The sequence below is a fragment of the Podarcis muralis genome, chromosome 17 (assembly GCF_964188315.1).
Source record: "Podarcis muralis chromosome 17, rPodMur119.hap1.1, whole genome shotgun sequence".
In the NCBI taxonomy this organism is placed as follows: Eukaryota; Metazoa; Chordata; class Lepidosauria; order Squamata; family Lacertidae; genus Podarcis; species Podarcis muralis.
In genome coordinates this window covers 30765496-30792593 of record NC_135671.1, presented here as the reverse complement: position 1 = coordinate 30792593, position 27098 = coordinate 30765496, and the positions used below count along the sequence as shown (strand labels likewise).

General features: G+C 46.3%; 1 protein-coding gene across 1 annotated transcript in view; it reads right to left on the bottom strand.

Annotated features, from left to right (window-relative positions):
* The window catches only part of LOC114588040 (alpha-2-macroglobulin-like protein 1), a 63149-nt gene that overhangs the window by 33911 nt on the left and 2140 nt on the right, over positions 1 to 27098 (bottom strand). Inside the window, exons 2-17 of the mRNA XM_028712956.2 lie at positions 26682 to 26865; positions 22015 to 22062; positions 21446 to 21590; positions 21053 to 21105; positions 19683 to 19703; positions 16270 to 16432; positions 13640 to 13724; positions 11514 to 11640; positions 11268 to 11382; positions 8645 to 8754; positions 7835 to 7999; positions 7071 to 7307; positions 4854 to 4917; positions 3064 to 3209; positions 804 to 950; positions 58 to 222 (exon numbers count right to left, since the gene is read on the bottom strand). Of these exons, the coding sequence (XP_028568789.2) occupies positions 58 to 222; positions 804 to 950; positions 3064 to 3209; positions 4854 to 4917; positions 7071 to 7307; positions 7835 to 7999; positions 8645 to 8754; positions 11268 to 11382; positions 11514 to 11640; positions 13640 to 13724; positions 16270 to 16432; positions 19683 to 19703; positions 21053 to 21105; positions 21446 to 21590; positions 22015 to 22062; positions 26682 to 26865 (1975 nt within the window). The remainder of the gene's footprint in view (positions 1 to 57; positions 223 to 803; positions 951 to 3063; positions 3210 to 4853; positions 4918 to 7070; positions 7308 to 7834; positions 8000 to 8644; positions 8755 to 11267; positions 11383 to 11513; positions 11641 to 13639; positions 13725 to 16269; positions 16433 to 19682; positions 19704 to 21052; positions 21106 to 21445; positions 21591 to 22014; positions 22063 to 26681; positions 26866 to 27098) is intronic.

The following is a 27098-nucleotide window of genomic DNA, read 5'->3' as shown; positions in this document are numbered from 1 at the left end:
CAACCCAAAACAAAGGAGGTTTCAGAGAAGACTGGATTAGGAACAGATGGTACTCACTTTGAATAGGCTGTAGGCATCAGCCTGGGTTTGGAACCAGGGGGCCATAATGGACCGTTTTGTCTTTGGACCCTCAGAAGGTAGACAAGGATATGGCTCAAAGTCTTCCAGGTCAAAGTAAAACCCTCTGGAGCCAATCAGACTAGACTCAATATGTTGATACACCTGAAAGCAGAGATTTCTGGATTGAGTTTGAGCTGACCAGTTAACAAGTCCCACAGTTGATATGAACATTTTTTATCCCAAAATGCATAACCTTGAATTTCATTCCATCTTACTCCAGGTCACGCCCATTTAATTTCATTCTTGGGATTAAGATGTGGTATCTGCTGTGTTTATATTCATTCTGGTACCCCTATTAAATACAGAGGAACTTATCTCCACAAAATTGTATTTGAGTTGACAAGTGTTCTTCCTGTACTATAATGTAGCCTGCCTCTTTTTTTAGGTCAATGGTAGAGGAGGAATAATACTGGAATTAGAATTATTATTATTTTTTAAAAATGTAATTTTTATTAAATTTCTGTTTTACAATTTAAAAACTCATTTAAACAATCTTAAAATATTAATGACTTCCCTTCTTCTCTTTCTATTGATCATTTTGCATATCATAAATCCCTGCATATTTTACAAAAACTAAACCGTTTAGTATTCCATTATTGCATCCATCAAAACTTATCAGGCCTTATCAGAGGCAATAATAGTGGGATTGATTGAGCCTAAGTGGGAAGGATGAGCTCTCTTACTTCCTCTGGGGTCAGTGTTGCATTTTCCTTCAGCGCGACACTTTTGTCCACAGCACGGAGAGAGCACAGTGCACCAGGGGCAGCTTCGATTTGCAGGTTGACCTTTGCCCCTGGAAGTTCCTCTGTCTCAGAGAAGCCCAGAGTCACCTGCAGATGGAGACAGATTATCAGATGGAAAACCTGAACTGGAAATCAATAATTTAGAACACCAAAGAGAGAAAAGATGCAGAGGGAAGACTACTATTTATCTCCACTCATTCACTCAGTTTTTATATAGAATCTAGATCAGCCTGGTGCCCTCCTTCCAGATGTTTTTGACTACAGCTCACATCAGCCCCAGGCATTTGGAGGGCAGCAGGTTGCACTGACTGATCTAGATGATGTTTACTGTGAACACTGCATTCCTTTGCATTTATGTTTCCCCACTATTGTCACGTCATCTAGGTTTTCTTTACTTTTACTTTTTAAAAATTTTCACCATAATTACAGTGCTATTTATTCAGGAGTGAAACACACTATTATTTCAGAGGGGTGATCTGTAACGTTGCTGGTGATTATGTGTTACCCTACGTCTTCAACTCCAGTGAAACCCAGCCTAACCACGATCAACAGCATTACAGTCATATCTTGGAAGTCAAATGGAATCCATTCCGGAAGTCCGTTCGACTTCCAAAACGTTCAAAAACCAAAGTGTGGCTTCTGATTGGCTGCAGGAAGCTCCTGCAGCCAATCGGAAGCCACAGAAGCCCCATTGGATGTTCGGCTTCCAAAAATAGTTCGCAAACCGGAACAGTCACTTTTGGGTTTGCGACGTTCGGGAGCCAAAACGTTCGAGAACTAAGCTGTTCGAAAACCAAGGTATGGCTGTACTTAATTTAGGAAGTGTGTGTGTGAAGTTAATATTTGCAGAAATCCAGAGATTGTAAATTTTACCATGTCTGGGAACCGAAGTGCGGAACAATCCTTGTTCATTTTGTCAGTGCTTAAAATACAGTGGTACCTCGGGTTACATACGCTTCAGGTTACAGACTCCGCTAACCCAGAAATAGTGCTTCAGGTTAAGAACTTTGCTTCAGGATGAGAACAGAAGTCGTGTTCCGGCGGCGCAGCAGCAGCGGGAGGCCCCATTAGCTAAAGTGGTGCTTCAGGTTAAGAACAGTTTCAGGTTAAGTACGGACCTCCGGAATGAATTAAGTACTTAACCTGAGGTACCACTGTACATAAAACAATGCTCCAGTGTACTGCTGGATTGTACCACATACATTGATTGCTTTATTTTTAAACGCTGCATCCCATAGAACTCTGTGCATTTCCTATTTGGAATCCACCTTGCAAACACCACCCCAGTGTATTCCTTTCCTTCTTTCTTACAGTGGCAAAGCAGTAGCTGGATACTCAGAGAATGAGCTAACAATAGAGGCAGAGCAACAGAAGTGGCCAATTGTTGGCCAGAATGGAGCTAGTCAAGGATAGGAGTGGAAGAGGATAAGAAGAGAAGAGTTTGGATTTCATATCCCGCTTTATCACTACCCGAAGGCGTCTCAAAGCGGTAACATTCTCCTTTCCCTTCTTCCCCCACAACAAACACTCTGTGAGGTGAGCGGGGCTGAGAGACTTCAGAGAAGTGTGACTAGCCCAAGGTCACCCAGCGGCTGCATGTGGAGGAGCGGAGATGCGAACCCCGTTCACCAGATTACGAGTCTACCGCTCTTAACCACTACACCACACTGGAGTGGACTGGAGAGAAGGTGGCGGCAGCTGAGTTTGCGGCTCCTGGGACTCTCCTGCCCTTTCCCTCATCTTACGCTGCTCTCTCCAGCCACAGCGATGGACAATGCTCAGGTCACGCTGAGCAGGACTAGCAAAGCACTACAGTATAGCCATGCCCCCCATGCTACACCACTGTACGTCACACACTATTTTAATGCTTGCCAATGTGTGTGTGTGTGATTTAAACCATCCTAGTGAGAAAGCAAAATGGGTGCAAATATGGAGAGTGATGGCTCTATCATAGAACTTTCAGCCCATCTGCCTTGAGCCACACATATGCATAATATATATATATATATAAATTAAAAATTGTCCAGTGGCACCTTAGAGACCAATTAAGTTTGTCCTTGGTATCTGAAGAAGTGTGCATGCACACGAAAGCTCATACCAAGAACTAACTTAGTTGGTCTTTAAGGTGCTCCTGGAAGGAATTTTTTTTGTTTTGACTATGGCAGACCAACACGGCTACCTATCTGTAACATGTACTAACCTTGTGTTTGAAGCACTTCTCTATTCTGAAATTATCCACGTCAGCCGCCACCTCGCCATCCAGAAACACAGCGTACAGCAGAAGCCTGACTGTGGGTGCCAGGTCAGAGCTCGTAGACAAGGTGAGGGAGAAGGTTCCTTTCAGAGCTGGATCAGGGGAAAGGGAGAATGGCGGGGAAGGAAAGAGAAGGAGAGCAACCATGTCTTACAGCATGAGAAAAAACATCCCTGTGAATCTCACTTCTGCCAGATGGTGGTAAAGCAAAGAAAATCAAGGAGATCCACCCCAAATGCAGCCAGCCCACCAGCGCATTGCAGGAGTATTCCAACCCTCATGTCTTCAACCTAATAACTGGTTTATTGCCAAGAAGAAATTCTGTTCTGCACCACATGGCGAGTTCTAAAATAAACCCGTTTCCATCTGTTTAGGTCCGCCTAGCAGTCCACTTTGGTAATTCACCTTACCTGAAGACACTGCCTGTGGATCTGATAGTAAAGGTAAAGGGACCCCTGACCATTAGGTCCAGTTGTGATTGACTCTGGGGTTGCGGTGCTCATATCGCTTTATTGGCCGAGGGAGCCGGCGTACAGCTTCCGGGTCATGTGGCCAGCATGACTAAGCTGCTTCTGGCAAACCAGAGCAGCGCACGGAAACGCCGTTTACCTTTCCGCCGGAGCGGTACCTATTTATCTACTTGCACTTTGACGTGCTTTCGAACTGCTAGGTTGGCAGGAGCAGGAACCGAGCAACGGGAGCTCACCCCGTCGCAGGGATTCGAACCGCTGACCTTCTGATTGGCAAGTCCTAGGCTCTGTGGTTTAACCCACAACTGCTTAAAAACAAAACCTTTAGAATGAGATCTTTGCCAAGTGAAAAACCTCAGGAATCGCTCCTAAGGTTTAATTCTGCTCAGTGTCAGGAAGTTATGTCTAGCACTGTACATGCTCTCCAAGCTGGGGCTGCACCCCTGCTTGTGTCGCTTCACTCACCAACTCTGCACCAAACCCCAACCCTCTCACCAAACCTAATGCCTCTTACACCTTGCCAAACACGCTTCCTCTCCTCACACAACACCAAAACTACCAACCCCTCCTCTATACCTTGCAAAATCCACCCACCCCCTCTCCTGAGAACTTGCCAAACCACCCCTTCCTACTACCTTTAGAGCTGTTCCAGTGCCCCTGGAATGCCCACTTCTGTCTCCCGCCTCTGTTTCTCTTCTCATACTCCAAAGCTGCTAAGATGGCTCAGCAGCTCTCAGAAGGCTGTGATCACACTGCAGTTTGCAATGCCACCTATTGGAAGCCAAGCAAACTGCTGCGTGATGACAACCTTACCTTTTTATGATATGTAAACACACACACACGGAGGGACAATTAAAATAGGGAGATTATTTGGGATTTTTCATGTCAGTTCAGATCTTCTGTTGTATAATTGTAATGGGCCAAAGAAGAAAGCAGAACATTAGGACTCAGTTCAGACATCAACTCTATGTTTTGTGCTATTGTTTTACTAGATCTCATGCTGCTGGCAATGACTGTTTCTGATATGATACCTTAATTTGAATTTTTATAGTATTTTTAGCATGGTGTTATTATTTTATTCTGCTCTTATCATAGGTTGCCTTGCAGATCTGAAATGGCCTGTTTGAAAGGTGGGTTTGAAATTGAATAATAACTGAAAGAAACACCAGACCAGGCAGATCAGGCGCACCAAGCATGTTCATCTTGATAACGCCTGGTGCTTCCCATGAGGCTTATTTGATGGAACAGCATAGTTCTTCCACTTACTCTCATCCTGGCCAATTGGCACCTGCTTCTTTCCACTGAAGGCAATCTTCCCTTTGGACACAACCTGCAGGGAGACAATATGTTAGGCCAGGGACAAAAGCAAAAGCCAGCCCTCACCTCTTTGGCACTAGAGATACAGAAAAAGGGAGAGGGGAGTGAGACAGGGAAAGACTAGAGTCATGGATTTTGCTGTAGGAAGACCATAGGCTAGCAGTGAGATTTTGAGATATCTTGAGTTCTGAGGGAGAGAAAGATGTGGTCACAGTACAGATACCATGGCAGTTGCGTGTCTGATATAGGTGTCTGAAAACACATTTGTCTTATTCACACAATGCATTTTTAGAGAGAACACCTGAGGGCCAAATTACTTGTAGCCCAGGAGATATGGGATCAGGATCTCCCAATTTTCTAAGAAGAGGAGGAGGAGGAGGAGAGCACCAGATCAAAGAGGCAGGGAATACTGATAAATATATATTTTCACCAGTATGGCAAATGCAGCTGTGGAAGAAGAAAAATGCTAATTGGGAGAACGGTGCACTGATTGGGGAAACCTCTGTCCCGGCGCCTTAGTCCTGACACACACCCTTTCCACACCATGAATGGCATTCATTCTATTTTATTGCTTTCAGAGCACACACAATGTTATTTCTGAAGCGCCACTGCAGAGCTTAGATGGAAGTGAGGTAGTCAAGGAAGAAGTAAGAGAGTTGTAGCAAGACCCAGAGGACAGAAGACGAATGCTGACAGGAATCAACTGGGTCTGGAGGAGAGAACAGAGCTGACCTGGGATGGTCACACGAGCTTTTTCCTCGGCAGCATCTCTGTGTCTGGCAAGCTCCCTGTTTCTTGTTATTGTGATTTTGAAACCCCTATAGACTAGGTGTGCATGCTAAGAGCAAAATGCAGTTGCTTCTGAAAAGCAACGGGCCTGTTCATATTACACTGATAACACTGATATCAGCCTTACAATGTTTAAAAAAGTAACCACAACAAATACTCTTAGACAGGGGTCAGCAAGGTTTACCTCACCTGGGCCGCTTCACTCCTGCAGAGATCGCTCTGGGGGCTGGATCACATCTGCGCAGACGCGATTTCCAGCGCCGCGGAAGCGAGTCCCCGCTCTGCACTGCACTGGTTTAGCACAGCATGCAGGGACTTGTCGAGCGGGCGGCTCGGTTCAGGGGCAGCTCGTGGGCTGTCTAAATGACCCCCGTGGGCCGCTTGTGGCCCATGGGCAGCAGGTTGCCGACCCCTGCTTTTAGATCTCTCTTTTACAATTTAATTTAACCTCAGGTTAGTGGCATCAAACCTTGCCCACTTCCCCTTAATCGTACCTGTCTGCCCCTCCCTAACACACACACACACACACACACACACACACACACACACACACACAGCACTTATGGCACTTGACACTTTCATATTTTGATGTTCTGGAGAATATATGCAGGTTTGAACTTCACACATGATATTAAAGGTAAAGGTAAAGGGACCCCTGACCATTAGGTCCAGTCGTGGCTGACTTTGGGGTTGCGGCACTCATCTCGCTTTGTTAGCCGAGGGAGCCAGCGTACAGCTTCCGGGTCATGTGGCCAGCATGACTAAGCTGCTTCTGGCAAACCAGAGCAGCACACGGAAACGCTGTTTACCTTCCCGCCGGAGCAGTACCTATTTATCTACTTGCACTTTGACGTGCTTTCGAACTGCTAGGTTGGCAGGAGCTGGGGCAGAGCAATGGGAGCTCATTCCATCGCGGGGATTCAAACCACCGACCTTCTGATCGGCAAGCCCTAGGCTCTGTGGTTTAACCCACAGTGCCACCCACGTCCCTTACACATGATATTAAATCTGCTGCAAATCAAGGGCCACTCCAGCCCAGTACTATTTTATTGGGGGTATATTCCTCAGTGTGTTCTTGACACAGTAATGGTGTGTTAAGGATGGTGGATTTATTCTGTTTTAGTTTGTTCTGCAATGCTTCCACATTATTGCTGTCTGGAGGGGCTATAGGACACCAAAAGAAAAAACATAAACCCGAACACTGGTGGTATATAAAGTTACGGGGTTTCAGCAGGAAGTTAGAGGATGTGCACTGATTGGAAGTGAAGCAGTGTGCAAACAGTATTGGAAATGGGATTGCTTGCAACCCCCCCGTACAGGATTTGCTTCTCTTTCTCATATTGCTCCAGGCGTTTCCACCAATTGCTAGACACTCACCAAGTAATAGAAATCTACGTGGTCGGCTTCCGGGCCCAGCTCTTTCCGATCAAGGATGTAATCCACCAGCACTTCCTGGTCTTTTCCACAGGGCAGCTCTTCCTCCACATGCTGGATCTCGAGGAAACTGTTGCTTTCTGAGTAGAAGGGCATCAGCCATACGAAAGCTTCATTCCGTATTGTCTCCAGGAAGTCAAAGGAAATGGCCCCAGGCTGCTTTAAAAGAGTGTACCTGCCCTAGAAAGCAAAAAGGGACAGGAGGCGTCAGAAACAAACAATAGGTCAAAGGTTTTTGGTTGGTGACTGAAAGAACCAGATGCACGTCAGAGGTTAAAATACAAAAGAAATTGGAAAGTTAATTGTACTGATGAGTTGTCAATGATGCCATAGGTTAATGATAAAAGGAAAGTGTATTAAGGCTCATTTGCAAAAGTTCCAGCAGGCACTTGCATAGGATAAATAAGCAAAAGTGAAAAGGAACAAAAGAAACCCTTTACCGGGTATTTGTTATTTCAAATTATACGCTGCTAGCAACAACAACAAAATAATTTTTCATATACACACACACACACACACACACACACAATACGGTAACAGAGCTTGGATACAAACCAACCATGATAACACCCCAATCCATGCTAAACATCTTAAGAAAACCACAAACTTACAAATTTAGAAGGGGCACAGCTATGAAAGGGTGTGGCTCTGCGCTTCTGAATTTGCCACTACAATGCTACTCCTTTGCTAATATGTTCATGACTCACCCGTAGAGAAACCGAGGTATCTTTCCATTCTGTTGTGTCCAAGGAGAAAGCAACTTCGCCATTCTCATCTGTGCGGTAAGGAAGGTTTGTCTCCACGTCATTGACATCGACAGTAAGATAGACCGTCTCATTCTTGAAGGGTGCGTCGTTGATGGTGCATTTCATCTGCAAGAACAAACTGGGAATTAATGCCATGTTAGTCTCCTCTGATGGCAATTAGGTGGGCTATAAGAAGTAACTGGATTTACTGAAACAACTTTCCTCTTTCTTAAATTTTACGAAATATAAAAATAATTTGTTAAAAGAGGCTCTTTCAAGTAAAGTTGAATTTAATATATGATTAAGTCTGCAGTCCTGTATGCTGTTGCTGGGAAGTCAGTCCCATTTAACTCAGTGAGGGTGACCTCCAAGCAGACAGATACAGTTTTGCACACTAGGAGGATCTATGAACTAGGTATGCATGCACACCCAAGGCACAAGTCTCTTCACAGAAACAAAAGAGTGGTCTTGGTTCAGAACATTTTCTATAATTTAGATCTGACAAATGCTCCTAAAATACATGGCTTTTGGTCATGTAAGCTTGAATATAGAAATTAGCATTTAAACCTCGCTGGACACCCTCCCAGGTGAAATATTTGCTTATTTCCTTATCTCTTTGCTGCCCCCACTCTTCAAACCTTGAGCATCACCTTTAAAAACATCCTCTCCCCAACCTTCCAATCAGATATTGAGCTATTTTACCCGACTGAGCTGTCTCATCAGCTGTCTGGCTGAGAGAGAGATTGGGCAAAGCTGTATTTAGGACCTCACCTTTCCAGTGTATGGAAATCCATGCTTATAGAATGGATTGAGATTTAGGAACTGCACGTTTGCTACTCTGGCGGCAACAGAGAAGCCACCGGTTCCTGCGACTTTCACTCCTGAAAAAGAGAGGTGACATCTGGACTCAGCGCAGCTGTGGGAAGTGTGTGACACACACCCACACACCCACACACCCACACCAGGGAGGAGTAGCAGCATTGTATATAAAGGATGTATACACTTGTGAAGAAATCTATGGCCTGGAGCATGAAAAGCAGTTTGACAGTATATGGGTAAAAATTGTAGGAGAGAGAAACAACAGTGACCTTACTGTCACTGTTCTTGCAGGAGGAGACTGAGAGGAGATATGATGGCCATCTTCAAATACAGTGGTACCTTGGGTTAAGAACTTAATTCGTTCTGGAGGTCTGTTCTTAACCTGAAACTGTTCTTAACCTGAGGTACCGCTTTAGCTAATGGGGCTTCCCGCCGCCGCTGCATCGCTGCTGTGCAATTTCTGTTCTCATCCTGAAGCAAAGTTCTTAACCCAAGGTACTATTTCTGGGTTAGCGGAGTCTGTAACTTGAAGTGTCTGTAATCTGATGTGTCTGTAATCTGAGGTACCACTGTATCTTAAGGGCCGTCACATGGAGGAGGGAGCATGCTTGTTTTCTCCTGCTCTGGAGGGTAGGACTCGAACCAATGGCTTCAAGTTGCAAGAAAGTAGATACCAACTAAACACTTGGAAAAACTTTGCGTGGACAGGCGGAGTCCCCAGGTCCCGAGCAGCTCCCCCCCCCCCGTCATGTGGAATAACGACTCAAGACAATGTGCTATGGGATTAAATTGGCCACAACTTTATTAAATTTCAAATGTGGGTAGGCCTTGGCTCAGGCATTGGGTGTTCTCCCTCCCCAGTCCCCAGCCGGGGACCTAGGGAGCATCAGGGTTATCCAGTGTGTGGGGGGGGGGATGGGCTGGCTCTGGAGAACATATGTTCAAGCAGAGATAGCCGCCCCCGTTACGCCGCCGCCGCAGGGAAGAGCAATGACGACCTTTCGGCGTACGGTCAAAGCCTCCCTTCAGAAAACCCCTTTAGGGGGAACCCTGGTATCGCCGCCGCAAAGAGGAAGATGGACTAAAGGATTCCGCCCAAGGCCTGATACTGCCAAAGTTGTGACGTTTTGCTACGGAAAGGCGAAACCTGCCAATGCAGGGAAATTTCTTTCTGGCCCTTTGACAGCGACCTTAACGTAGCAGCACCCGCATACCTGTAAGAAAAGTTAACCTGCAGAACCTGTGAAGAAAAGTTAACCTGCAAAATAAGACATTAACTGAGGGTGGGTAGGGTGGGAGAAGCTCTGGAGCCAAGTGAGGATTCCCAGGTAAGATCCTCCCTCTATTGTGTGGGCAGGTAATCCCTCCCCCACCTGGCCTAATCTCCTTGGCAACGCTTCCCCCCCAGGTGGGATTGGGCAACTGACTGGGGTAGGCGGAGACCTCCAGGTATCCCACCTGAGGGAAGGCAAAACCAAGCCTACGCTGAATGGAGCTGCTCCAGATCCAGGGGCTGCGCACATCCACGCAAAGGTCGCCTCCCTGTTTTATGCGGGGAGCGGTCATTCTGACAGTACGAGCTGTTCAGCTGTGGAACAGACTCCCACGCGAGGTGGTGGATTCTCCTTCCTTGAAGGTTTTTAAATAGAGGTTGGATGGCCATCTGTCATGCATGCTTTATCTGAGATTCCTCCATTACAGGGGGTTGGACTAGATGACCGTTGGTGTCCCTGCCAACTTTAAGATTCTATGATTATTATTATATTACTGTTTTTACCCCACCCATCCGACTGGGTTGCCCTAGCCACTCTGGGCAGCTTCCAACATATATAAAAACACAATTAAACATTTAAAAACTTCAGGGCTGCCTTCAGATGGCTCGAGAGTTGGATAGCTCCATACCCTCCAACACTTCTCCAATGAATATAGGGATGTCCTAAAGAAAAGCAGGACATTCTGGGATCAAATCAGAAACTGGGACGACGTCTGTAAATCTGGGACTGTTCCTGGAAAACAGGGACACTTGAAGGATCTGAGGCCCTGAAAATGCACCGCACAGAAGCAATGCCCACCTCCCCCAAATCTACTGTTTAAAAACTGTAAAAATGTCGTGAAAGTAGAAAGGGAGAAAGAGAAGATCAAACAAGAGTATGAGGTCTAAAGGAAGGTTAAAGGTAATGGTAAAGGTACCCCTGACCATTAGGTCCAGTTGTGGCTGACTCTGGGGTTGAGGCACTCATCTTGCTTTATTGGCCAAGGGAGCCAGTGTACAGTTTCCAGGTCATGTGGCCAGCATGACTAAGCCGCTTCTGGCGAACCAGAGCAGCGCACGGAAACACCGTGTACCTTCCCGCCAGAGCGGTACCTATTTATCTATTTGCACTTTGACGTGCTTTCGAACTGCTAGGTTGGCAGGAGCTGGGACCGAGCAACAGGAGCTCACCCCGTCGCGGGGATTCGAACCGCCAACCTTCTGATCGGCAAGCCCTAGGCTCTGTGGTTTAACCCACAGCGCCACCCGCATCCCAAAGGAAGGTTACTAAACATCAAAACCTCTATTTCCCCATTTCTGTACCTGTTCCTTCTTCTTCAAATTCCGCAGAAAGCCGAACAAAATCCGTATAGCCTCTCTCAGGCAGCTTTAAATCGGTTGCATTAATTGTGAAAGAAACATAACCATTCTTGTCTGTCTGAGGAAACAGAGATGAAAAATGATATTTGGAGGCAAAGGCTAAGGACTCTCATTTTAGAGCCAAGGGCAACAGAATGGCATTTCGGGGCAGGAGTATAGCCACTTGTCTCAGCCCTTCAGTTAGCTTACCTGGCCTGTGTGGTGCATTTGAATTGCATCGAGTTGTCTCACTGGCGTGTCATAAAAAAAGTAAAATGATGTGTCTCGAGTTACATGTAGATCTACTTTCCCACAAACAGGCTTCCCATATGTGTACCTGCAGCAGAAGGTGGGGGAACAGTATCATAAAGTAAACCCCCTAAAGCAAACAGTCAGCTTTAATTTGTCTGGGGGGTGGTGGAGGTGGTGGAAATGGAGCTGGTAGCACCAAAAAAACAGAGAGACTTCTTGATTGAACAGTTTATGGTAGGAAAATCACTTTAGGGCGTGTTGTTCACATTACTGCCTTTGAGCACAGCAAAGTTGCAGTTCTCCAGCACTTTCCTCCCAGCTGTTCACATAAACACGCCTCAAACAGTGTGAGATTTGTTTCTGCTTGTGTAACACACTATGGACATTGACAGGGCAGGGATGTCTTTATCCCATGGGTAGGCAAACCAAGGGCCGAGGGCCAGATCAGGCCCAATTGCCTTCTGGATCCAGCCTGCAGATGGTTCAGGAATCGCCACATGGATTGCCAGCACGGGCTTTCTCTCCCTCTCCCTCACACGGCGGCAGCAGCGGCGCCCCGTCCCCCCCTCCTCCTGGCTTCTCCCTGCCCTGCCTAGAGGAGGAAGGGGCACAAAACAAATGAAATACTGTGAAAATCCCTGAAACGAGAAGTAATCGACTAGAAATATTGTCTTATGGAAATAAACTAAATAATAAAAATCAAAAACTTTAAGGGAAAAAATAGAAAAACCTAAAATTGAACAAAGCCTTAACGGGATCGATTTCTAGTTAATTACTTCTCATTTCAGGGATTTTCATGGTATTTCATTTGTTTTGTGCAATTTCTCAGTTCCATGACTGTCTTTTTTCTGCTAGAGGAGGAAGGGGGCTGGGCCTTGTTGGTGCCAGCAGCAGCAGCGCTCGAGCAGCCGCCATTTTAAGCAGCCCCTCTCCAAAGCCCTTTTGCACGCCGCTCATCGTCCCTCCACCATCGCCACCGCCAGCCCCTGTCGATCACAAGACACAGGTAAGCAGCCACCGGGGCTCGTGGTGCTCTTCCATCATTTTTTGTCCAACGTATAGTCTGGCCCCCCACAAGGTCTGAGGGACAGTGGACTGGACCCCTGCTGAAAAAGTTTGCTGACCCCTGCTTTATCCCTATAAAAAGGTGTTTTCATGTCTTGGCTACATATGAGCTAGGAAAGGCTTCAGGGTTTCCAAGCTGAGTTGAGAAACAACACATCAGCCATTTTATCACAGCAAAGCTCATGCATTTTGGATACGGTAAATGAAAGAGTGGACCAGCCTTAGGGAGAGATTTCCCCCGTGAATTCACACTGAAGGAAAGAACACCTGATCCATAGGTGCCAATTCCCTGGGGCCCTGGGTGTCTGAGCACCCACAAAATTCCCCATGAAGGGCCGGGCACCCACAAATTTTGGTGCCAGGGCCAAGCACGCTGCATGGCACCCACAGCCCTGGGCACCCACAGTCGTGGGGCCAAGCTGGAACTCCTGACCCGATCCCACACTGTCTGAGAAAACATTGGAGGTGGGCATGCCAGAACAATCCTTTTATACCACCCAGAGACTTTCTCAAGGGAATGAAAATTTCACTAGTCGTTATAGCTTTTCGACTCCACAGTTGCGACAGAATCATTCCCAATAATGTTTCACATGCAGATGCAAAGATTACTTGATGGCCTGTTGTGGAGAAATGCAGGAAATGTGGAAAGTATGTGTATGAGGGAGCAGGGAGGGAAGAAGTGGTGCTTGACTTTTTCTGCAAAGTGACAGGAAAGGAAAAGAAGCTTTCTGGACAGACAGACAAACAAAAAACTAGACCATAATTGATAGGTCACTGGAAGGGAAAGAGAGAAAAAGGTGAAAGGAAAGAAGCCGGACTGGAACAAACAGATTTGCTTTACCAAATACCTCAGGTGCTTGGAATATCCTTTTTTTCGTCTGCAATTTAGTCCTCCAGAAACAGAGCAGGGGAAAAGGACACAGTTCTGATGCCCGCCTATTCTGTCCTCATTATTGGGGATGAAATATTCTCCATCAACCGTTGGCATGGTCTTTGAGGACACACAAGATTTTGCTCACCTGCCAAGCACTTTGACTTGAACTTCTTCATCTGCTCTGGTGACAAGTTGCGGAAGTTCAAACAGCACTTCATATTTAGGCAGCACTGCAATGGAAAGAAGAAGAAGAAGAAGAAGAAGAAGAAGAAGAAGAAGAAGAAGAAGAAGAAGAAGAAGAAGAGCAGTAAGGGATGCTTTAAAAAGAAGAAGAAGAAGAATTGGAATAGCAGATTGCTAAAAACACCAAGACCAATAGTTCTGGGGTAATTGCAATTGGATTAAAAGATACGAGAGGAGAACGTTAACTCCAGCAAGTGCTGCTGTCTGGTCAGATTTTGCTTCTGCAGCACATTTTGATTTTAAAAGCAAATTAACAAAGCTCCAAACCAGAAGAGATCCTCTGTATGGATCTTGCATATCATATCTTGCTTGACCCTAAACTGAACTTAAAATGCACACACCTATAGATGTAGGTGCTTTAATTTAGCGGGTGGGTGGAAGGAAAAGGAGGCATTGTTTTGCCTTCCTTCAGGGTCATTTTTTAGCATTATATTATCATAGCCAGCTGGCGATGCAATAAGGTTTTGACCTAACTTTGATCTCCTCGTTTTTCCTCTGTTGCATGTGGGATGGTTGCAAAGTGACAGGTGTCAAATTAGTATGCATTTCTTCACCAACTGTGTTCACTGGGACATTGCATGAGATGCATTTGTGAGCCAGTACAGTGCTTAGAGTGTTTGATAAGGACCAAGGATACCAGAGTTGAACCCACCCCAAACTCTGCCATGGGTGGGTGACTTTGGACCAATTGTCGCCTCTCAGCCTAACCTACCTCACAGGACTATACAGTCATACCTCGGGTTGAATATGCTTCATGTTGAGCGCATTTGAGTTGCGCTCCATGGCAACCCAGAAGTAACGGAGTGCGTTACTTCCGAGTTTCGCTGCTCGTGCATGCGCAGATGCTCAAAATGATGCCACGCGCATACACAGAAGCGACGAAAAGCAACGTGCGCGTGCGCAGACATGCCGTCGCTAGTTACATTTGCTTCTGGATGCGAACAGGGCTCCGGAACGGATCCCATTCGTATCCAGAGATACCACTGTATATGCTACCTTGAACTCATTGAAGGAAAGGTAGGATATAAATGTAGCGCTCTCTCTCTCGCTCTCTCTCTCTCAAATCAGCACCTCACATTTCTATCTCCTCCCAGATCTTTTCTCTAGAACATCACTGCTGCATTTTGTTCCAGGAAAGACAGCAACATATTGAAGAGCTAGTAACTTTGCCATTCACAATGTCTAGACAGAATTAGCATGGGGAATGAGTGTGTGCACAAGGCAACACAAGCAGGAGCCCCCCTGACCCCCCCTCCACAGTTGTATAGTAAGCCCACAACTTATGGCGGGGGTTATGTTCCAGTGATCAGCCCCAAACCAAAATCGCATCTAGTCAAAATACATTGGGTTCAATGGTGGGTGGGATCGCCAAAGTCTCTCCCCCCCCCCCGGACACCTGCCCCCTTTCTGCCCCCCCCCCATTTTATTTTTTTGCCAAGCACATAAAGCTGGATGTGCAAAAGCTAAATGTGTGTAAGTTGCAGGCTTACTGTACAGGCATGAGTCTTTTCTGCATGAGTTTTTTCATGAGTCTTTTATGACCTAATGGCCAATTTGTAGAGATCCCTGCTGTTGTGTTTGCCTTCTGCATTTTGAAAAGCTGAAAACGGCAGTATTGAAAGGGACTTCACCGCAGGCAAATCTCTCTTCCTTTCAAAAGCGCCAAGTTCACGCACATCGGAAGGAAGCCATGAGGCCTGATGTGGCCCTCCACCAGCATGGGGAGGCCAGGCGGGGCCTGCTACCATAGCAGATGGCCCCATGTATATGGGCAATCTATCCGGAAGATATTTGTATTCTGAGGAGATGCTGATATGGATGACGTTATGGGCGCCCTGCCAGCCAGCTGTTGACCTTTCTTCCAAGTAGCTTCTAATTTCTGCCACACATCTCGGAGAGCAGTCAGCAAAACCCATCCAAGCCCTGCTACTGCCTTTTGCCCCGCTTTCTCTCCCATTCCTGCTGCCTCCAAGCATTTAAGCATGGCATTAGGAATTGGCCCTCCAAACTCAGCTATCTCGGCTTCCCAAGACACCGGCGGGGTTAGCTGGTTCAAGACTTGAGCCACTGGCCCCCAAGCATCTGTGCTAGGCCAACCACAGATGTGGCTCTGACTACCCTTCCCTTGCTTAGAGTAATTTATTCTCCCCCAAAAGGGCATTACTTCTGAATCCTGCCGACATGGGGCCTTCTGCCACAGCAGGGAGGGACGATGGGGCCCTCTGCTGCTGTGGGGAGGCCCGACGGGGCTCAGCCACTCAAGATTGGAAGGACTTAGGCCCATCCCCACATACTTTGGGGTAGGGCTGAGCTGTCCTCAGCCCCATAGACTTGGAACCTAACAATAACAATAACAATTTATTATTTATATGCTAACCATCTGACTGGGTTGCCCCAGCCACTCTGGGCGTCTCCCCACAAAGTATTAAAAGCACAACAAAACATCAACCATTAAAAACTTCCCTGAACATATGCTTCCTTTTATTCTTAGAACGATTCTCACAAGCCATGTGGTCTTCCCCAGAAACTTACCATATTCCTCCACAGTGAATGCTTTCCTATTTCTGTAGTCCTCTCCCATTTTGAAGGTGTACGATCCCAGGGCCGCTTCCGAGGCCAGAGGGAAAGACAGATCCACAATGCCATGGTGAGGCTTCACGTCTACCCATTGGCCTATTCGGTTCCCATTAGGATCCTGGGATAAGACCAAAAGGACTGTGAGGTTCGTTCGCTTGGCTGCAGCAATAGCAATGTTCACATAACCAGATGAACCACATCCTGAAGGAGGCTGGGTTATCCCAAGAAATGCTCTTGCCTGAGCTCCCGCCCCTGCAAACCATGAGCAGGAGCTGACTAGACTGGCAGTACAGTCATACCTTTGTTCTCGTACAGAATCCGTTCCAGAAGTCCGTTTGACTTCCGGAAATGTTCGAAAACCAAAGTGCCTCTTCCGATTGGCTGCAGGAGCTTCCTGCACTCAACTGGAAGCTGCAGAAGCTGTGGCGGACTTTTGGGTTCCAAAGAATGTTCACAAACTGGAACACTCACTTCTGGGTTTGCAGCATTCGAGAGCCAAAACGTTTGAGTTGCAAGGCGTTCGACAACCAAGGTATGACTGTAGAGTCAACAAAGATGACAGGACAGTCCTCTATGGCAGCAGTCTTCAACTTTTTCCAACCTGAGACCCACCTTAGTGCTAAGCTGCATTTGGGGTAGGGATAAAGGAATCCTCTCAGTTTCTAACTTTCCCCGATCTTTAGTTCTTGACATTTTCACATTAGATGATGGGGATGATTTTAAAGCCCTTGTGGAAATTTATCAGCATCTTGGTGCAAGTTTCTCCACACATGCACACTTTGGCAAAGCAATTTCTCCTAACGGAATGGATTTGTCTCCATTTGCACCTTTTGGCGTTGCCCAGGGGTGCCAGAGAGAGGCAGCTGTCCCCCATCAATAAAAATAAATAAAAATGCATAGCTCAGTTTCTTCCCTCCCCTAACAAAAATCCTGGCTACACCCATGTCTGCACCATATACTTGTTGTACAAAATTGGGGGGTGGCCTTTACAGCCTAACTCCCCAAGGGGCTCAGAGTCCCCTAAGTCCAGAGAAGAAGGCATGGAGGCTATAACCAGTAGAAGAAAAGCAAGGCAGATATTTATTTTTTCTGTTGCAGTGGAGTCCCCCCACCCCTGTATAACACATTCAAAACAGTATCATGCCACTATGGCTTCCCCCAAGGAATCCTGGGAACCGTCATTTGTTAAGGGTGCTGAGAGTCCTTATGAGATCCCCTTATTCCCCTCACAGATCTACCAGTCATTTAACAGGCAATCTCTCTTCCCAGGAGACACCCTCTTCCATCCTCGTCTTGCAGCCCAAAGAGACAGATTTCTTTCTCTTCCCTTCTGCCTTGGTCCCTTCCCTTCCTCCTGCTGCCAGAGCCAAGTGTGTATAACTGAATTCACACGGGTGGCGCTGTGGGTAAAAGCCTCAGCTCCTAGGGCTTGCTGATTGAAAGGTCGGCGGTTCGAATCCCCGCGGCGGGGTGCGCTCCCGTTGTTTGGTCCCAGCGCCTGCCAACCTAGCAGTTCGAAAGCACTCCCGGGTGCAAGTAGATAAATAGGGACCGCTTACTAGCGGGAAGTTAAACGGCGTTTCCGTGTGTGGCTCTGGCTCACCAGAGCAGCGATGTCACGCTGGCCACGTGACCCGGAAGTGTCTCCGGACAGCGCTGGCCCCCGGCCTCTTGAGTGAGATGGGCGCACAACCCTAGAGTCTGTCAAGACTGGCCCGTATGGGCAGGGGTACCTTTACCTTTACTTTATGATGCAGGTGCGCTGTATTTGCATTGCAAATGACGCTTCCACGCTTACAAATGGAATCTTCCCTTGAAAACCAAAAAGCGGCTTTGGGGAGGTGTTTTCTTTTATTGGAACTTGGCAGGGTGACAAAGTTAAATCCCCCGCTCCCTGCCTCCATCCTCACAGTCCTGAGGCTGCCATTTATATAGTAAAAATGTACATTTTGATTGCATTCAGGCAATTAACATCACATTTAGTTTGCAATAGTTTGGGGGCCAATTCAGAAAGGCAATTGGCATCTTCTTGTGGCGCTTCTCATATTATTGCTTTAGCAGTTTCTGGCAGGTTTTTGGGTGAATGCAGGCAACCGTTGACCAAATAGTTATTAACATTTACCACAGTGGGGGCACATAACCTTCTGTTGAGTCTTACGACAGGTTGAGGACAATTCCACTATTGTATTGCATCCCATGAATAGGAGAATGCAGAAGTACAGGTGTATGGCTCAGTTCTCATAATTTGGCAGGGAAATATAGACAACTGGCTTATCATGTGAATATCTATGCATGGTGATGTCACGGACTGGACTGAGGAAGAATGGTGGGGATCGCCTCCCCTTCCTGAACTGTTATGTACTGAAGTTCTCACCCTGGGCCAGCAGGGGTATACTGTAGATAGTTATGCAAATGAAGGATCGAAAGTGACGTTCAGTGATTGGATAGTTTTAGAAAGTTGCTACAGTAATGTTGTACTAGAGCTCTATATAAGCAGGCTGACTGAGCCCTTCAGCTCAGTTCTGTTCTGGCCTCTGAATAAACAAGAGCTGTTTGAAGAATCGCTGTGTCGTCTGATATGTTCACCCACAACTTAACATGAACGTTCCTGAGAAGAGAAGGACAGTATAGATTTGCAACAGTGGTTTGTGGAAGGGCATAGTTCAGAGGCTGCAGAGGGGAGAAGCTGGGAAGGAACAGCAGGAAGAAGAAGAAGCACCAGGGGAGAGAGAGCTGACAGACTCAGTGTCTTTGGAAAGCATTCCTGACCCCCCCCTTCTCCCAGGACCTGGCGTGCATTGAGAGTAGTAGAACAGAAAGCTCAGAGGCAGAAAGCACAGATTAGCCAGAGCAGGGATGACGTAGGATAAGGGAGACTGAGGGGGTGGGACTTGGAGCAACCCCATTATCTAAGAAAGACCGTATTCCTGCATATCTCTCTCTGTGAATATTGACTAAACTACTTGGTAAGAACTCTTATTGTTTATCTGCTTCTTGACTGCCACCGTGGGAGGGATAGGATTCCCTGTAGCCTAACAGGTGGTAAGTACTTAATAAATGACAATATTCATAGAAAGGGGCAGCTTAGACCTACATTTCACACCCACTGCTCTTTGATGGTATGCCTACTTAAGTTCAAGCCCAAAGCAAATCTATTTTAACAAGAGCAACTCACAGAAGGGACCAGTGGGGTTGTTTTCCCTGTCCAGCAGCCTCTTCAAGCCAAAACTATAGTTCCCAGGTTTACAATTACAACCATATTACTTTAAATGTGTAGTGTAGACATGCCCTGATGTTCAGGTGGTCTCAAAGGACAGGATGGGAACAGAAGGAAAACATCACAACCAATCCTAGTTACTGGTACTTACTCTCAGCTCTAGCAAAGGGATCTGCAAATGACAAGAGAGAGGGACAACGTCAGTGTCAATGAGCTTCCAGGTCCCCCAGCATTCTGTAAAACCAGCCAAGGAAATGACAGTTCTGTCCTGCCTGCACTCTGACATTACTAGCAGCATGATAAGATAGCAATTGCAACCCATCTGTGGGCTATAGGAAATGAGGCTGGGTCAGCTGTTTGCCTTGCTGGCCTATCTTCTGCCATAGAATCAGAATTCTAGAATTGGAAGGGACCCTAAGGGTCATCTAGGGTCACCTGCAATGGAAGAATCTCAGCTAAAGCACCCATGACAGATGGTCATCCAAACTCTTAAAAACCTACAAGGAAGGAGAGTCCACCACCGCCCAAGGGAGACCGTACCTGCCCCTACAGACCTACGTATGTGGGAACATCTGTTCAAGCACCAGCCCCCATCATGCTGATATTGATCATGTGACCACTAGAGGGCATGTAAAGAAAGGGTTCTGGTTGGTGGATGCACCACACAAGTCCCACTATCCGAACTCAGGAAATCCTTTTTTAGGCAAGCGTTCACATAACAAGTTGGCGATTTGATTCCTATGGGGAAATTTCCAATGCGTGAAATATTGACCCCAAAATGAAAGGGGAAAATAGGAAAAACCCTTGGAAACCTTGCAAAAGATAAAGAAGGAAGGGGGGGGATCTTTCCCCTTTGTTCCACCATGGTTTATGGTGAAACGGCTGTCGCGAACCAGCAAAACACAAAAAAGTAAGGCTTGTTTAAGGCTGCTTATTTGTTCACAGCACCACATGCAGGTCTGGCTGTTCAGATATCTCAGGGGTGGCCAACTCTCAAGAGACTGTGATCTACTCACAGAGTTAAAAACTGGCAGTGATCAGAATGAGGGGGTTCAGGTCAAAGTTATTTAGCTTTTTTTAGGGAGGAGGAAAGCCTCATTTTTGTCGGGGTGCAAAAATGTTGACCTTGTTTTAGCTTTTTTGGGGGTGCCAGTGATCTACCACAGACATCCAGTGATCTACCACAGACATCCAGTGATCTACCGGTGGATCACAATCTACCTGTTGGACGTGCCTGAGATATCTGAATCTGCAGTTTGTATAGTGAAGTTTGTGTACTAATTCCTCATGTTTCATCACCACTGCAATGCTCCTCAGTGCATTTTAATACAGAGCTAATGTCCCGCAGAAACTCTGGGCCCAATTCACAAGCGAATGGAAGCATGAGAAACTCCTAAAGATGTTCCCCCACTTGAGAAATAACAAAGTATTTGTCTCTGGGTCCAGTAAGGAGACCTTCCCGGGCTTATGACATTTTGAGGAATTGATAGTCTGTGATCATAATAAGAGAACAATACTTACAGATTTATTGCGGACCTTAAATTGTTCATCAAGCTGCACAATTCGAAGTTTTACTGAAGGGGGAAAACAAACAAACAGAGAGATTATTCATTTCTGGTTTTTGTTGTTGCTCCCACATACTTCCTTCATGTTGTTGCATTTTAAAACCAAGGACTAGATTTCCACCCCCTGCTGAATTAGCAAGGCAAATTGTTGATGTCAACTTATTATTGTATGCAAATCTGTAGAGCATCTGGGCTCTTGAAAGGCACTCGGCTTTGGTTTAATAGCTTAGTTCTTGGAACACTGAGTTTGCTTATTTGATTCCTATTTGCTGGGAACACCGTTCCATCCCCAAAGATGGGACAGAAGCTGCAGTCATCCTCCCGGTTCCATGGCCACTCCGATACCCACCTCTCTCTCCAGGCTTGTAAAAGGGCTTGTCTAGATCCATCAGGTTAATTGTGGGAGAGCTCTTGACCTGCACCTTCTTGGAACCCTTAAAGCTCACTCTGTCACCCTGTAGGACTAGGATGTGAACACGGGCCATTTCTCCTTCCTTCACAGTGCCAAAGAGAAAAGCAAAACAGCTTCTAGCAGGAGGACTGAGAACAGAATAGTATTTTGCAGTAGAGAGGGTATGTCTCAAAAACTGCCCCTTGCTCTTCTACTAACTTCGCTCTCCCTTAGGGATCAGGGAGTCAGACCACACACACACACACACACACACACACACACACACACACACACACTTCCATTTCTTACTCCCCCTCCCAATAGATATACATCCCCTTCTCTCTCTTTGCATGTCTTGGTTTTCTCTTTCATCCATGTTCTCTCAGTACAGTTCCACCTCCACCCTCTTCTCTTTTCCCTTCTCTTCTCTTCCTCTTAAGTCATTCCCCCCTTCCTCTCTAATTTAAATTTTCCCAGTGCCAAGGGTGCATGAAAGAAAGGTAATGATTGGGAAATGCAAGACTTACCAATGGAATGTAGTAGCTCTCTGTTTTCCGGGCAACAAAGGCTGGTACCTGAAGAGGGCAAGATGGAGGTGTGGGAATGTTAAGGATAGTAGGAAATGATATACTGAATAAATATTATCATTCCTTCACTCACGCTACTGAGTGATGTAGCAGAGCAGATTCCCCTCAATATTGTTGTTGTTATTTAGTCGTTTAGTCGTGACCGACTCTTCGTGACCCTATGGACCCAGGCACTCTTGCCTTCCACTGCCTCCCGCAGTTTAGTCAAACTCATGCTGGTAGCTTCGAGAACACTGTCCAACCATCTCGTCCTCTGTCATCCCCTTCTCATTGTGCCCTCCATCTTTCCCAACATCAGGGTCTTTTCCAGGGAGTCTTCTCTTCTCATGAGGTGGCCAAAGTATTGGAGTCTCAGCTTCAGGATCTGTCCTTCCAGTGAGCACTCAGGGCTGATTTCCTTCAGAATGGATAGGTTTGATCTTCTTGCAGTCCATGGGACTCTCAAGAGTCTCCTCCAGCACCATAATTCAAAAGCATCAATTCTTCGGTGATCAGCCTTCTTTATGGTCCAGCTCTCACTTCCATACTTCACTACTGGGAAAACCATAGCTTTAACTTATACGGACCCCTCAATATAGCAGGAAGCTAATTTGCAGATTCGTTTGAATCTCTTTGGCTTGCCCAGATGGATTATTCCTGGTATCCCCTTTTATCCCTCTTAAAAGAATAAAGAGACGAGTCTTTCCTTTAAAAGTAACAAGAAGTTTACTCACATTTCAGTTCACGATTTGATCCCTGAAAGGCAGGCTTTACTTAGTAGTTACATAACAAAGTCTGAGTTTGTCTCATAGGGAGATTGAGCTCATGTGCTGCTGGCTGGGAGCCAGCAGACAGCAAAATTACATTAAGAGAACAAAATGGCTGCAGGAGACCAGCATGGCAGCAAGAGATCAGCAAGCAAGAGATCAGCATCAAGAGAGAGAAAATGGCTGCATGACTTGGCTCTTTTATGGAGTCAGCCAGAGCAATGCCCATCTCCCAGATCACATGCAGGGGGAGGACGCTCCAGACCAGTGGAACAGGAAGTTACACTGACTGGAGTAACATCCCCTTGCCTGTGCTCACTCTAGGGAAATAAGGAGTGTTGCACTTGACTTCCAATGGATTATATCCCATAGGAGGGATGGAAGAAAAGGGGTTTAGTACAACAAAGGTAAGAGATTAAAGCAGAAAACATATGAGAAGCATCTGTGAAAACTGGGTAGATTTAACCTATAAAGATGATTTAGTAGAGGAACCATTGCTTCTTACCATGTTGAAACATGGCATGGGATATATTTTTGCCATAGAGGAGTTTGGCCAGCTAGTCCTGGGCTCAGTTGAGGCCATTGGCTTCATCCATAAATCTATCCCTGCTCCCCACCCCACCATCATTCCTAGACCCATTCCCACACCCGCCTCTTCACCAGCTCTGTCTGGGAATTTTGCTCCAGCTGTACGTAATGCTCTCTGTAAAGGATGTGGTCTTTAATGTTCTGGACCGCCTGTGTACAAAATGGGAATGCATATTTTTGCCTGTCTGCTGGTGCCCTGAAGTTCATAAAACCAAGGCATAGGTGTCCACCATTGCTGATGTGCCTAAGTGCGCATTTCTTTCTTTCCAAAGACAGGAAATCTGAAAACTTCTCTGAGCAGGTGTTCCAAGGGGAGGAGCACATTATTGACAAGGAAGGTCTAGGAAGTGAGTAGATCAAAGTGGTCTCAGGTAACATGCAGGACTTTTTGGTGAGCTTGGGAGGAAGGCGTCAAGGGACAAAGGCCTACCTATGAAAAAGGAATCCTGCTAAGAGCCTAGTGAATTTAGAGACTCTTTTCAACTAGAGCAAGTGGGTTGCATTTAACCAATTTTAATTTGTTTTCGCTCCAAAGGGAATACAGTGCAACCTCGGGATGCGAACAGGATCCGTTCCAGAGCCCCGTTCGCATCCTGAACGCAATGTAAGCCGCGACGGCGCGTCTGCATGTGCGCGGGTCATGTTTTGCCGCTTCTGCGCATGCATGTAAGATCATTTTGAGCGTCTGCGCATGTGCGAGCAGCAAAACCCGGAAGTAACGCACTCCATCACTTCCGGGTTGCCGCGGAGTGCAACTGAAACGTGCTCAATCCGAAGCACATTCAACCCGAGGTATGACTGTATTCCAGGTTGCTGTAATTTCTCTGTAACATTTGCATGTTTTATACTTCATCGCTTCCTGCTGCTCCCATTCATCCTATACACTATTTTCCTGTTCCTGTGTGGTCTTTGATTATTCCAAAGACTCTCAACACTTGCAGTTTTACTATCACCCTACCTAAGGAGGCTTCTGAGAGACCCCTGGGAAATTTTGTAGGCTGTTTTTGTAGGCTGTAAGGGGCAGCCTGGCAAATAATAGATCTCTTAATCTCTTATTGGCAGTGAGTGCAAGAGAGGGGCATGCACTATGGTGGCTAGGTATCCCTTCCGCAGGTGGCCCAGGGTGTAGGGTGGATTAGACACGGCTGTCCCATTCTCTGACTTTATTTATATTGATATTGTGTTTATATATTGATATATATGCATTTTTTATTTTAATGCAAATCATTTGACATAGTTTTTTATTGCACTTATTATGCTTGTATATATTTATGCATTTTTACTTATTTATTGTATTTTATCTATTGTAAGAGACACAGCTGGCACTGTGGGTTAAACCAGTGTTTCCCAACTGGTGTTCCGCGGGACACTAGTGTGCCGCGGAACGTTGCCTTGTGTTCCGTGGGAGGGAGGCGGGCGAGTCGGGCGGCGAGAGGCGGGGCGGCGGCGGCGAGCACACGCGGGGCGGCGAGCGAGCTCCCTCCCACATCCCATCGCCGCTCGCTTCGGCCGGCCTACTGGAGGAAGGCGCGAAAACCTCGCGCATGCGCAGGCCTTCCGCCTGCGACAGCCCAGTAGGCCGGCCGAAGCGAGTGGCGATGGGATGTGGGAGGGAGCTCGCTCGCCGCCCCGCGTGTGCTCGCCGCCCGACTCGCCCGCCTCCCTCCCACGGCACACCAGCCTACCTCTGTGCTGGATGAACGAAACAAAAAAAATGTTTTATTGTCAATTTGCGAGCTTGAGACGGTTGTGCAATTAAGTCTAATGTCATTCATTGCTTTCCCCATATTTTACAGTGCAGTAGTGATTTTTTATTTGCATTTATGGTGCTACAAACAAGTGTTTAACCCACTTGCAGGTCTTCTCTAGTACCCGTAGGATTTTCTTCTACATTTGCCATTTACGGGTGTGAATGCCTGTGGAATTTTAAGCAAGCGGCTTACATTCGGGTATTGCCTGCTGGGGGCCTGTACAGGACCTGCAAGTGGGTTAAACACTTGTCTGTAGCACCATAAATGCAAATAAAAAATCACTACTGCACTGTAAAATATGGGGAAAGCAATGAATGACATTAGACTTAATTGCACAACGGTCTCAAGCTCGCAAATTGACAATAAAACATTTTTTTTGTTCCGTTTTACCGTGTGTCTGTTTCAGCAGCGATATCGTAAAAGCCAATTTTTGTAAGGTCACGAATTTAGGCCGCACTTTAACTTCTCACGGTCAGAATTTTGGCAAGTGCCTTTACTTAGCAGAGTGCATTCCCCTTTACACAGGAGGGGAGGGGAAAAAATTGAAACTTACACTTTCGTGCGTCCCTCCCGGCGCGACGCTGTGCGCTGACGTCACGGGGCTGTAATGGTGGTGTGCCTCGAGATTTTTTTCATCAAACAAGTGTGCCTTTGCCCAAAAAAGGTTGGGAAACACTGGGTTAAACCACAGAGCCTAGGACTTGCCGATCAAAAGGTCGGCAGTTCGAATCCCCGCGACAGGGTGAGCTCCTGTTGCTCGGTCCCTGCTCCTGCCAACCTAGCAGTTTGAAAGCATATCAAAGTGCAAGTAGATAAATCCAGCGGGAAGGTAAACGGCGTTTCTGTGCACTGCTCTGGTTCGCCAGAGCAGTCCAGTCGTGGCCGCAACCCCAGAGTCAGCCATGACTGGACCTAATGGTCAGGGGTCCCTTTACCTTTACCTTATCTATTGTAAACCACTTTGAGATCTTTGGCTAGTAAGCGGTCTACAAATGGAAATAATAGTAATAATAATAATAATAATAATAATAATAATAATAATAATAAGGCTATTCCCAACAGCCTTCACATGGTAGCTCATGACTATGATGCACAAGCAAGATAATGTGAAACAAACTACACACGTGAAATGGATTTTATATTTATAAGATGTAACTGTTTGTAAGGAGGAAAAAGCGGTTGACTGGAAGAGTGGCAAGTGAAGCATGACAACTGGACATTAAATAAGAAATGATGCAGCTACGGGAGGAAATAATCGACATATGTTTGCTACAGGAGCAGGAAACCTGATTTTAAGAAATTGTATTAAATTTAAGTAATTCGGTTTGATTTGTAATAATTTGGAAAATTAATAAAAAGAATTTGAAAAACAAAATGTGAAAGAGAGCTCCCTTTGTTGCAGGGCTGTGGCCATGCAGATATCACTAGGCTACAACTTCCATCATCCTTGATCATTATCCATACTAATTGGGGCAGACGGGAGCTGGAAGCCATTTTGTTGCTTGCAATATATGAAACTTGCCTGGAAGCTGGTGCATTCATAAGTCCCTGGTTTCTCCACATCCTTCTCGAGCAGGGTGCGGTTCTGCAACGTCATCTCTAATGTTATTTTCAGGTGGACTGTCTCTGGGAGGTTGCTCAGAAGCACACAGAACTCTTCAGTATCCGGATGGTGAATGACTGCCGGGAAGGTCAATAGATAGTGGCTGAAAGAGAAGATGAAAGGACCATTGAAGTCTCTTTTGGCCTTTAGAGAAGCAACTAAAAGGACGCTCACCTGTTGCTTTCTGGGGCAGGGATGGTCAGCTGGCAGCCTGCAAATCACATTCATATGCCTGTTAGATTTTAATTGGCTATACAAAGCCATACAAAGCTATACAAAGAAGAAGCTTGTTACCTGGAATACACTTGGGAAATGAGAAGCTACTGTTGGGGGACC